The 12,815-nt window shown below is 46.9% G+C and overlaps 2 protein-coding genes across 6 annotated transcripts in view; both read right to left on the bottom strand.

The window, feature by feature from the left end:
* The window catches only part of ADAM15 (ADAM metallopeptidase domain 15), a 37,842-nt gene extending 34,998 nt beyond the window's left edge, over positions 1-2,844 (bottom strand). For all 5 annotated transcript variants that reach the window (XM_030187128.1, XM_030187131.1, XM_030187132.1 and 2 more), the window contains exon 1: positions 2,486-2,844. In XM_030187128.1, coding sequence (XP_030042988.1) covers positions 2,486-2,594 — 109 coding nt within the window. In that variant the 5' untranslated portion in view covers positions 2,595-2,844. The remainder of the gene's footprint in view (positions 1-2,485) is intronic.
* A 1,157-nt stretch (positions 2,845-4,001) lies between these two features.
* The window catches only part of DCST1 (DC-STAMP domain containing 1), a 40,082-nt gene continuing 31,268 nt past the window's right edge, over positions 4,002-12,815 (bottom strand). Inside the window, exons 11-19 of the mRNA XM_030186876.1 lie at positions 11,972-12,093; positions 10,799-10,956; positions 9,859-9,958; positions 8,332-8,427; positions 7,868-7,994; positions 7,584-7,700; positions 7,186-7,328; positions 5,022-5,135; positions 4,002-4,446 (exon numbers count right to left, since the gene is read on the bottom strand). Of these exons, the coding sequence (XP_030042736.1) occupies positions 4,198-4,446; positions 5,022-5,135; positions 7,186-7,328; positions 7,584-7,700; positions 7,868-7,994; positions 8,332-8,427; positions 9,859-9,958; positions 10,799-10,956; positions 11,972-12,093 (1,226 nt within the window). The 3' untranslated portion in view covers positions 4,002-4,197. The remainder of the gene's footprint in view (positions 4,447-5,021; positions 5,136-7,185; positions 7,329-7,583; positions 7,701-7,867; positions 7,995-8,331; positions 8,428-9,858; positions 9,959-10,798; positions 10,957-11,971; positions 12,094-12,815) is intronic.

Raw genomic sequence — 12,815 nt, 5'->3', positions numbered from 1 at the left:
TTACTCTTTCAAAAAGTACAAAGATCAAGGGACACTCAATGAAGTTATATGGAAATACTTTTAAAACAAATAGGAGGAAACATTTTTTCACTCAAAAAATAGCTAAACTCACTGCCGGAGAATGTAGTAACAGCAGTTAGCATATTTGGTTTTAAAACAGGTTTGGACAAGTTCCTGGAGGAAAAGTCCATAGTCTGCTATTGAGACAGACATGGGGAAGCCACTGCTTGCCCTGGGATCGGTAGCATGGAGTGTTGCTACTGTTTGGGTTTCTGCCAGGTACTTGTGACCTGGATTGGCCACTGTTAGAAGCAGGATACTGGGCTCGAAAGACCACTGGTCTGACCCAGAATGGTTATGTTATGTTTTTGGTTACTGGATAAGCTAACATGTTTATATAATAAAAGGTTGAAAAAATTAGAGCTACTACCTTTGGGCAGAGACTCGTCAACACAACAGACTCAAGAAGCAACTTTAGAAGAAAACACTGAATGTCGTCAATTTACTTTTTACAATACTCAGTACAGAGGACCATCATTTTCTCGTGTGGGGTGGTGGAGGCAAAGCTTTGGCATCACCCTCTTCCTAGACCATCCCAAGATCTCTTCCTCAAGCATTAAAGAGACTATGATAGCTGGGGATTTAACGTCTTGAACCCCCCCCCCCCCCTGTTCCAAATGCTGATGAAATTGCATACTTCAACTTTTAAGGTGACAGTGAGGGCTGAGAGCCTAACACCTGGCTACATTCTCTGTTACAAATTCTTCCCAATGTGTCTCAGCGGCATCCACAGTCACCAAGACAGACAGAGGCAACAGGAACCAGTTTTACCAGCCCAGATGACATGTGCTGCTCACACCCAAACAGCTGAACACCCCAACCATCCATCCAGCAGCAGGTACGGATGCCTCCACACAAAAGTGGGATGGGCCCACAATCCTGGCTGGATAAGTGGAGGTCTCAATTAAATATAAATACCCCCAAATGCAACCCAACCACATCCACAAAGACCCCCCTACCCCAGGACCGAAAGGAACAGAATGACTCGTGTTACCAGAGCAGGTACCCCATCAACCCATCCCACCTTGCAATGGGTGGCTACACAGCTCAAGCTTTCCCCTACTGGCGTTCTCCATTTCCCAGAAAGGGATGGAAAATTCAGGAGATGCGTGGTGTGGACAACTGGGAGAGGAGCAGGTAAGACTTACCATCTCCCTCCAGGTCAGCTTAGACCATTAGATACATAGTAGATGACGGCAGAAAAAGACCTGCACGGTCCATCCAGTCTGCCCAACAAGATAACTCATATTTGCTGCTTTTTGTGTATACCCTACTTTGATTTGTACCTGTGCTCTTCAGGGCACAGACCGTATAAGTCTGCCCAGCACTATCCCCGCCTCCCAACCACCAGCCCCACCTCCCAACCACCTGCTCTGGCACAGACCGTATAAGTCTGCCCAGCACTATCCCCGCCTCCCAACCACCAGCCCCGCCTCCCGCCACCGGCTCTGGCACAGACCGTATAAGTCTGCCCAGCACTATCCTCACCTCCCAACCACCGGCTCTGGCACAGACCGTACAAGTCTATCCAGCACTATCCCCGCCTCCAAACCACCAGTCCCGCTTCCCACCACCAGCTCTGGCACAGACATTATAAGTCTGCCCAGCCCTAGCCCCGCCTCCCAACCTGCTAAGAACTCATGCAAGTCCCTGCAAGAGCCGCTGATTGCAAGGTCGCTTCCCTCCTGCAACCTTCTGCCTCGCGCCAGCCCTGATTCCGGGATTACGCAGGATAGAAATCTGTTAAATAAACAAAATGATCAGACTGAGCCAGTCCTGGCTCTGCCCTATGAAATGCCTGGATTTGGAAATCTGCGGGGAAAATCAAAAGCACAAACCCTTGCGGTGAGGCAAAAGCACCATCAGATCTGCCCGTTCTGTGGACCCAGAGTGAGAGAAACATTAGAGGTGCTATGCTATCCCCCAACAGCCTGTCCTTAAAGAACACCCCCTTCGGCACCCCTAGGACTGTCTATGAGAACCACTGTCAGTAGAGAACCAGAAGATCCTTTAACAGTCTATCCTGGGAAATTCCTTTATTAACAGGAATGAAGAGAATCGAAGAAGGAAAAGGGGAGACACTGCTAGTGAGGGAATGGGATCTTGCCAGGTACTTGTGACCTGGATTGGCCACTGTTGGAAACAGGATGTTGGGCTTGATGGACCTTTGGTCTGTCCCCTCTCCAATTTCTGCACCTGAAAAGTGTATGTGCAGTACCCAGTTTGAACCCCCACCCACATGTAACTATGCAAAGCCACCTCTATGCAGAACCAACATTGTAGCAGGTGAGTGTTGCTGGTCCCGGTTCTACCAGAGCCAGGACCAGCTACACTTCACTGAGAGTGGGAAGGAGAGGACTAAAGGGGAGGGACGGTGGGGTTGGAGGAGGAAGGGGTTTCTGATCCACCTGTAGCTGCTTCTTACCTGCTCTTTGGGTCGGGTCCTCGGACCATCTGGATCCTCGGTGGGCACCATCCTCCCCCCTCGCCCAGCACAGCCAGCACAAGACCAGTAACCCGCAGGTCCTCTCCATGTTCAGCCAGTCCCACGGGCAGGGGGGGCACCTGCACCCCCGACCTCCTCCCTCAATCAGTGCCGGCAGGGGGGCAGCCTCACATCACGCACAGCTCCAGCGCCCTCCCCCTCAGGCCGAGGCATGATCTGAGCCCCCCACCCCGCTAAGAACTCATGCAAGTCCCTGCAAGAGCCGCTGATTGCAAGGTCGCTTCCCTCCTGCAACCTTCTGCCTCGCGCCAGCCCTGATTCCGGGCACCGCCGTAGCGTCACCGCAGGCAGAGGGAGGGAGGCGGGGCAAGGAAGAGGGGGAGGGAGGGGCGTGGCTAAGGGCCTGAGTGACGGCCGACCGGCGAAGGGGCTTTACCTGCGTGACTCTGCCACCTTCACCCCACTGCACACGTACTAACCCCAGAAATGAGGGGACTGGGAGATCACAGCCCCCATCAGGGGTGCAACGATGACCCGGAGCCTTTAAGATCTCGCCCAGGGCAGTCATTTTCCATGCAAACATTTTTAAAAACCTTGTTAAGCTCCAGGGACAGGCACCCCAAAGTGCAGGCATGGACCCCAAAGATGCACTCTGGTCTACTTTGAGCAAGGTTGGGTGGGGCAGGGCAATTGCCCTTTATGCACCCTCATAACACAGCCCTGCCAGGACAACCATCTTCCAGATGCAAGACTCTTGCAAAAATAAAAAACCTTTGCCAAGCTTCAGGGAGAGCCAACACCAAGGTGAACATCAAGGTACAGTGTGACTTCGGAAAAAAAAAACACACACACTTTCTGAAGACTGTAAAAAGTTGCCTTGTGCAGGGGTGTGCTGGTAAATTTTTAACAACGGGCTCTCTCTCCGGGCATAGCCGGCCCTGAAATTTGGGGAGGGGGGGAATACATGCCTCTCTCTCCCCTCCCTTGTGCGGGCACGCTAGGCATACCTTTACCGAGCCCTACCAGCCAATAAATGGACTGCCACCATTCTCTGCTGCTTGTTTCTGGTTCTGAGCAGCATGATGGAACCTTCTTGCGCTTGCATGAAAAGTCCCAGCCTGCTGCTCAGAGCTGGAAACAAGGAGCGGGGAGCAGCAGCAGTCTATTTACTTGGCTGGCAGGGCTCAGCATCCCCACCAGCAAAGTAAAAGAGAATTCAGCAGGGGGACCAAGCCCACATTTTGGGAGCCAGTTGTTAAAGTAGCCATGGAGGGCCCTACTTTAACAACCGGCTCCCAAAATTCTTAAAAACTTAACAACCGGCTCTTGCGAGCCTGTGAGAGCCCGCTCCAGCACACCACTGGCCTTGGGCCACCTTCACATTCATCCAGGGCCATGCAGACTCCACAAGTCTTTCTCAGATGCAATGCAACAAACCCACAGCAACAGAGGCAGTATGACAGCTTTTTATTAGAATAAACATAGGCACCCACAGTATCAGCAGACCTGGAATAAAAAGTCAAACTTTGTACAGATTTATACAGGACAGAAAATAACACATCTATCGTTTGAAAAATGTATGTTCAGTAAATGGAGGCCAGGTCAATATTTTAAAATGCTGGCGGGCTCTACGTAGCATCTTGCATACTCTGCATTGATCCAAAGCCTGAGCTGTAATTTGCATCCAGGCTTTAATTGGCATAGCGAGTGTCGTGCTCGCTGTCACTGTCTGCAGAGATGAAGCCGTCGTAGGGTGTGCAGGCAAAGCAGAATTGCTTCATATCACTCCAGCAGGAGGCGCAGTACACAGCCCCACAGGAGGGGGTCTTACACATCCAGGATGTCTTGGACTGGACCCTGTCACACACCATGCAGCGTCGCCTTAGGAACCTCCGCAGGAAGGGACAATAGTGGTACAGGTTACCTACCATACCCCGGGCCTGGAAAAAAAGGAAGGAGGCCACAGTTACTCATCTGACAAGATTTCTCCTTATGCTTCTTCCATGGTCCACCTTTAGGGGAAATGCACACTCCAGTGAGGAGATGAACCTGGCACCTAACAGCACTATTTGCATTCCCAGGAGTACCAAGTTGAAATAGCAGGCTCTACGTTAAGTTAATGTAGAGCTAAGAAGTGTATCTGTGTATCTCTAAGATATCCCAGGATTGGACCAGACTCTGGTGAAGTAAGAGTTCAGCATTTCAAAATGTGTGTGTCTCTTCTTTGTGGAAACTGCTGCTCCTTCAAATAACTTTCCTATCTACTTGGGATAAAGCCAGGCCAGGCGGAAGGGGAAGGATAGACAGGGAAGCAGTAGTTAGCTCCGGTGGTCCCTCAGGGTCCAAGGATAGACCATTAGCTAGGCCCTCCACCTCTTCCTCTGTGGGATAATTTTCTAATGGCATTCACTACGCTCCCATCCCTGGCTTATAACCTCTCATGGTTGCTCTCTGCCAACGGTACCACACTGGCACCCCTCAGCCCCAAAAGACTGTACTGCAGTACAGTACTTACAAGAAGTTTGCTGATACGGGCTCTCCTCATTATCCTCTTCCTCTGGAACTTGATGTAGGAAATCCTCTTCCGCATGGTCTCATTGTAGAGGAACAGAACCCTCCGTTTTTCTCTCTGAGAAAACAAAAGGATTGCAGAAGAGAGAGACCCATGAAAGGACGCCCCAGGCAGAAAAAGTGGTGGAACACAGGGATCCTCATGGGTCCCACAGCCCGCTTCTCAGGAGCAAAGCTGAGGTTCAGTTGAGTAATCCGTCAAGAGCAGGGGATCTCTACCACTATTAAATGTATGAGACTGACTACAGCTCCTCACAATTCGTACCATCATGCTTAATAAAATGTTTCCTAGATGATCTTCTCCTTTTCGTTCTGGCCGTGATCACCACCAGACTCTCGGAACTTGGAAGGTCATTGTTCCACCATACTAGAAACATGCAATCATGCAATCATAAGGCCGAAGCTTAAAGATCGTACTCAACCAGTCACAAATTGCCAATGGCTACTATCCCATTGCCAACCTCCTATTTGTTGCAAAAATTACTAAATCCGTAGTAAACTCTCAACTTCAAGATTTCATTGACAAGACAAATGCACTACATCCTAACAAAACTGGCTTCAGACACCAGCTCTGCTGGCATTGCAACATACATTCGTTACTACCTTGACCAGTCCAAGCCAGTTTTACTCCTCTCTCTGGACCTTTCTCAGATTTTGATATATATAGTTGATCACACTATTCTTCTGGACAGACTAAGCCATCTCGGATTCAAAGGCACGGCTCTCGTCTGGTTCTCATCCTACCTTTCGAATCACTCTTCTGCACGCCAACACACCAACGTGCTATCAGCATCTTTTTCACCATCTGCTGGAGTACCAGAAGGATCCTTCTTAGCCCCTACTGTTTTGAACATATTCCTCGCACCCCGCTCAACTTTCACGCAGTCTTTAGATCTCACAGATTATATATAAATGCTGATGACGTCCAGATAGTTTGCCCTCTGGACCCTACTGGCTCCCAACTGACTGGCTGATGAAAAACAAACTCATCCTACACCCTGAAAAATCAAAATGTGTCCTTTTCCCCAATAAAGTTAAGGACCTTTGTAGACTATGACTAATACAGAACACTGCTATGAAACTGATCTTAGGCACCGAGAAATTTGACCATGCAATCCCCCTTCTAAAAGCAGCTCACTGGTTACCTGTAACCCACGGCATCACTTACAAAATTCTACTTCTAGTTTAAGGTCTTACAATCTGGTCATTCTCCATATCTTTTTCGGATCTTAAGCCCCTACTGCCCAACTAGTATGATGAGATCACTACAGCAAAATGCCTACACACTCCCTCTTTTAGGGAAATTGTATACGACAGCACACGAAGCACCATCTTTTCAGTCCAAGGCCCTGAGCAGTCTTTCGGTTACAATCTTCGTTGCAACAATTTAAAACGAACCTCAAAGCCCTTTCTGTTTATGAGTGCTTCCAACTAACCCTTCTCCTTGATTTTCAAGGATCACTGGGGCCAGCCTGGACCACACAGTTCCCCCTCCCCCACACACTCATGTAGTTCTGTCCTCAGCCCATCTATTCTGTCACCTAGTCTCTTTACTTTCCCCTCTAAATTACAATGTAAGTTGGTGTGTTGGTGTGTTGGCGTGCAGAAGAGTGATTCGAAAGGTAGGATGAGAACCAGACGAGAGCCGTGCCTTTGAATCCGAGATGGCTTAGTCTGTCCAGAAGAATAGTGTGATCAACTATATATATCAAAATCTGAGAAAGGTCCAGAGAGAGGAGTAAAACTGGTTTGGACTGGTCAAGGTAGTAACGAATGTATGTTGCAATGCCAGAACAGCTGGTGTAGAGGAGTAGCCTAGTGGTTAGTGCAGTGGACTTTGATCCTGGGGAACTGAGTGCAATTCCCACTGCAGCTCCCTCTGACTCTGGGCAAGTCAAGTAACCCTCCATTGCCCCTGGTACAAAATAAATACCTGAATATATGTAAACCGCTTTGAATGTAGTTCCAAAAAAAAAAACCTCAGAAAAGTGGTATATCAAGTCCCATTTCCCTCAGATAACTTTGTTCATGGGCGGGATAGCAAATCTTTAATAAATCTGGAAACTTGGATCTCCTGGGATACCATTGAGGAGTGGTGACTAGTTTACCTTTGGGAAGTAGAAGGAGGTCACAACTCTTCGGAGACGGCATATATACACCTGGAGAAAGGTGAGCAGGAGGAGGCAGACCATGGGAAGGCTTGAGTGCAAGTAGTCCTTGGAGGACATGGCGTGAGGCTTTGGAAGGCAATCTGAAGGAGACAACAGAGAGAGTCATCCATGAGATGCAATGGGGAAGGGAGTACTGAAGTCAGAGGCTCTCAGAGAGACTGCTAATGACAAACACTGGCTGAGAGAGTGCTGACAAAAAGAGGTACAGGCCTTTTTCACTCCCTGTTTAGGGTGCCTTTTCTGTACATGGGTTCAGAGTTTATTGCAGAACTTAAGCCCAGATTCAGCTGGGCTAGGATGTGGGATTTCCTCTTCAGAAAGGGTCCCAAACTTACGAAGGTTGTTGGACTCCACTGTCATCTCAGAAGAGGTGTTCAAAGCTCCAATGGTACCACGTAGAAGTTTTGCCAACAATCCGGTACCTCCAACGTGAATCTCGAGGTGGTGTCGGCCTATTATGGAAAAAGAAAAAAGACAGAGGGGATTAGTGTAGATATACAGGGACACAGGCAGCAGGGAAGCTGACCACCTGTCACCACAGGGGCAAGGCAGCACGTGCAGGAACTCAACTGGGACATTGACAAGTCCCCCACACCCAGAAAGAGCCCTTTCTGCTCACTTGTGAATTCGTATTGAATGAAGGAATGCTTGTGTATGAGCTTGAACAGCTTGTAGAGAATGTAATCTGTGCCACAGAGGATGGAGAGCAGGATTGCCAGTGGGAGAGTGTGTATTAGTGACAGGACCTGCAAAAAGAAGGGGGGAGGGCAGTTAGACTAGGAAAATGAGAGAGAGAGTCTCTGTTCCCTCAATCCATCATTTAGTCATTCATTACAAGATGCAAAGGAGTGACCCAGTCCTTAGGAGTCCCTTCCTTACACTCTGTACCCCACTATTGAACATTTTTTTATTGCTATACGTCCAGGTTAAACTTGCTTTAGGTGAATTTCTTCAAAATGGTGGTAAATTAATCCCAATAAATCTTGCATCTCAGTTCCCTCCCAGTGGTTCGCTTGTCAACATGAGCTTCCTTTCTGTACTGACCCCAGTCTGGTGTTCCCTCAGCATTTGAAAAGTCCTCACCGTGCTCATCACCTCAGGCCCCTGAACTTTAGGGGACAGTGGGAAGATAAAGTTCGAAGTCTCTCCGTTCCTCAGGGGCAACAGTGTGCGCTTTTTCTGTAAGAAATCAGAGAGAGTGAGCAAACATCAGAGACACACCCGCAGCAAGCGGCCTATTTGCTCTGCTTTTTAAATAGTCGTTTTATTATTCTTCAAGTAGTACATACAGAGCGGCGGTTTAGAAAAGGGGATTCTTAGTGGAGGAGTAGCCTAGTGGTCAGTACAGCGGACTTTGATCCTGGGGAACTGGGTTCAAATCCCACTGCAGCTCCTTGTGACTCTGGGCAAGTCACTTAACCTTCCATTGCCTCAGGTACAAATAAGTATCTGTACATACTATGTAAACTGCTTTGATTGTAGTTGTAAAAACCATTGAAAGGCGGTATATCAAGTCCCATTCCCTTTCCCTTTAGTACACAAAACAAACAGCTTTATACAAGACACCACAGACTTTCTGAACAAATTGAAAAATATCAAGCTGCTTCCAGTCACAATGGATGTAGACTCACAATACAGCAACGTTCCCCATGCAGATGGCATAGCTTCATGTGATAAATTCCTAAAAACATCCACCTTGGACCACCAATTCACACCAGGAACTATTACAAAATTTATCAAATTAATTCTAACTCACAATTATTTCCATTTCAAATAATATTATTTATCTGCAAATCATGGGTACTGCTGTGGGCACCAGGATGGCACCACAATATGCAAACCTTTTCATGGTAAAACTGGGAAAGACGTTTTTCAGTACACTAAACCCCTAAAATACTACCAGTATATTAATGACATTTTTATGATTTGGACTGAGGGAGAAGAGACTCAAACAATTTTGCACTTTTCAATGCATATCATCCCTCAATCAAATTCAAACTTGAATGACTCCACAGAAAAAGTCAACTTTCTAGACACCACAGTCTCTATCAACAATAGCTATATAAAAACATCTATATACCAGAAACCAACTGACAGATGCAGCTGGCCTTCCGACAACCACCAAACAAAAATGAGTGAAAATAAAACTCCCAAAAGAAACTGAAAAAGAGAACGACACATGTCCCTGGAAGATATCAAGTTGCACATTATAAACCATAACATTATTCTGCCTTCTCAACCTCTGATCACCCTTCCATCTCTCCACCCCACCCACCCACCCCCCCATGAGACTGTCATTGGAATGCTTTTATGGTTCATAGGTATATTCAGATATATGTCATTTGCTCATTTCTGAATTTCTGATCTGAAGTTGTTGAAAGGAAGTTGTTCAAGCAAGCAATACACTAGAGCAGACACTAATAGCTCTGCTTGCACATGAGAATGTGAGTGGGAGGAAAGTAGAGTTTTAAGCCACAGAAGGTACTTACCTTATTTTGCATGGACATGTTGGAGGCATAGGGGCCGAGCTCAATACCTGCTGGGCTGACCAGCTGGAGGCACAGAGGACAGGCTACCCTGCTTTACTTCCAGCACCAGGCTCTCACCCACCTGCTTTTTTCGGCGAGCGTCAATCTGTCTGAAGTAGGTTGTGATGTAAATATTATCATGGCGAATGTCCGCGTTGTAGTTGTTGGCATAGGAGAAAGCACTGTAGGAGGGAAAAGAAATGAGACCCCAGAGAAGATGGCTGAAATCCCTTCAGTATATGTAGAGATACACAGCAGAGCCCAAGACTGATATAATGTTCCTCCTCTCCTTTTCCTCCCTCCAGCCCTCCTTCTTACCACCTTCTCCTCTTCCTACTCCGTCCTTTCCTTACCTTTTGTATTTTACCTAGATCTCTACTCTGAAACATCTGTCTGTCCCCAGAGTAAAAGGCTGGGCCTAGCAGATGTTTCTGATCATCAGTGTAGCCGCATCTCTCTGATTTACCAAGACTGGGAGAAGTTACAACTTTTAGGATTTGCTAAAAACTGGTAACATGAATTCCTACATCAGCTGTTCTTGTAATTGTGGACTAAACTTATACAATGCAGGGAAAGTTCTGCTGCTCTGAGCATGCTGGTCACTCTTTATCAGCACATATAAACCGTGCACACGAGACCAGAAATGCATGTATGCCAGCAGAGGAACATGGAGACACCAGAGGAATGAATTAATTCTAAAATCCAAACAAACTCAAATGCTCCAATCCTGATGCCCATCCCAAAGTATGCTGGGATTTGCAGAGTTTGTATTTGTTTGTTTGTTTTTAGGAAAACCACGAGACCCAGAAGGCCCAGAGACGAGGTGTTCAGGACATAGGAGCTGGCTCTGTGGGTGCTTGAGCACCCCCAATATTGAGAAAATTCCATGTGTCTGTCCTGGGAGGGGTTATTTCCATTGGGTTTAGCACCCCCAATAATTTTAAAAAGTTGGCTCCTATGGTCCAGGACAGGTGAACTCATGGCTCCCCTTCCCAGGGAAGAGAATTACAAGAGTTACTCACGAGCAGAAGAGAAAAATGAAGCTGCAGGAGGCCAGGACCTGGATAACAGCCAATATACTGTTGAAACGGCTTTTCCGAATCTCGATGGCATCTTGGATGTCATCGCTCAGCTTTGCCTTGGTGATGTTGACTCCCACGATCGTACTCTGCTCCTTTTTCTACCAGGGAGAGACCAAAAGAGTGAGACAAGACCAGAAGGGCAGCAAGAGAAGCACAGAGATCCAGAGGTCGAAACACACAGAAAGAGCAAAAGAGACGGCCTGGTAGATAGACACGAGAGCACAGGAAGACATCTGAGAGCTGAAGGTCCTCCATACTTGACAGCCACACAGATGAATCCAATACTCAGGCAGAATTGTGACCGAAGATCAGGTGGCTGTGTGGATGAAAAGTCCGTGTGTACAGACAAATAAGAGTGTAAATAACGGACTATTGGCTTGTTTTTCTGGTATTGTGTTCCAAGAGTACATCAGGTATAACTGCTCTATGTGGTTGGTATCCTGTCCGACTGCCCTGTTTGTGATACCAGTATTAATCATGAAAGAGTATAACCTGGACGGAGGTGGGTCTTTATCTGCTGTCATTTACTATTAGGTACCTGAGTATATTTCTGAAACTAACATAGATGTGGAATTATGTCCACCTAACAAGTCAGACTCCACCCACAAACACCTCTTTGTGCGGTTCAAACATCTGGACTTTCAAGCACTAAAATCCATGGAAGTGATTCAGGAACCTCTGATTTACCTATGTGGATTCCAGTTGAACCTTTGAAAAGTTTTCCCTTCACAGCCTAGAAGTGACCAGTCCAGCACTACCAATACCAACACAATACTTATAGACCGCTGCACTGCCCTAAAAGGGTCTAGTGTGGTTTACATCATTTCAAACAATCCAATATAAGCAAAATACAGTCTAAATACAGCAAATTCACTTAGTGGGAAACAAAATTCGCCATGCCTCGTAGTCAGAGGCCTTCTATCAGGACAGTAATGGGAAAAAGATAACAACTTATCAAACCAACAAGGACGCTTCCTTCTAGGCTGAGTTGGAAGCTCTGTAAGACCTCTGGTCAGGGTGGGCAGAGCTGAATCTGGGATTGGGGTGGGGACAAGGCATGTCTGAGAAATAAGAAGGGAAGCAGAAGGCTGGTTTTAATACCACACCACGTACTTGTACGGAGACTTCAGTAGTGAAAGACTGTGTCAAGTTTACCACAGTCTTGTTGACGTTGTCATAGGTCTGCCCAAAGTTTCCTGCAACTGGAATGCGGTTCTTGCACCATTTTGTCATCACTAGGGAGTAATCGTAAGAAAAGCCACTGAGAGATGAGGACCATCAAAGGCAACCCACAATAAAAAAAAGGGAACAAGCATATGTTTTTGCTGAAACACAGCTGTGTCGGGTCATATAATTGATGGTGATTCAGCTGTTCAGTCAAATACTTCCTATGAAACTCTAATTACCCCTTCATTCATTCGTCTGTCCATTCTGGTGTTAGGAAAGTACAACAAGTAAAACTAAGAGGAAAAGCAGGCTGGTAAGGTTCTCTAAAGAAATAGCTGAAAAGGTAAGGAAAAGGCATTCGTGAAAATACAAAAGATCTCAGTGTGGCAGTGTGAGACTCAAAGGTGAAAGGGAGGAATACGTAGAAGTTAATAAAGATATGGTAGAATTGCTTAACCAATATTTCTATTCCGTGTTCATAGCTGAAGAGCCGGGAGCCAGGACCACAAAAGACAAACCAAATAGGAACGGAGGGGTGGTAGTCCCTGAACAATTTTCAGAGCTGGCTAAACTAAAGGTGGACAAAGCAATGGGGCCAGATGGCATGCATCCGAAGGTACTGAAGGAACTTAGGAAGTTCTAACAGTTCCACTGGCTGACCTTTTCAATGCTTCTCTAGAGTCAAGAGTGGTCCCGGAGGACTGGAGAAGAGCAGATGTGGTGGTCCCTCGCCACAAAAGCGGAAGTAAAGAAGAGGTTGGGAACTACAGGCTAATTAGTCTGACCTCTG

Source organism: Microcaecilia unicolor, chromosome 14 (assembly GCF_901765095.1).
Source record: "Microcaecilia unicolor chromosome 14, aMicUni1.1, whole genome shotgun sequence".
In the NCBI taxonomy this organism is placed as follows: Eukaryota; Metazoa; Chordata; class Amphibia; order Gymnophiona; family Siphonopidae; genus Microcaecilia; species Microcaecilia unicolor.
The sequence above is the reverse complement of the archived record's forward strand: the minus strand, read 5'-3'. Positions and strand labels throughout refer to the sequence as shown.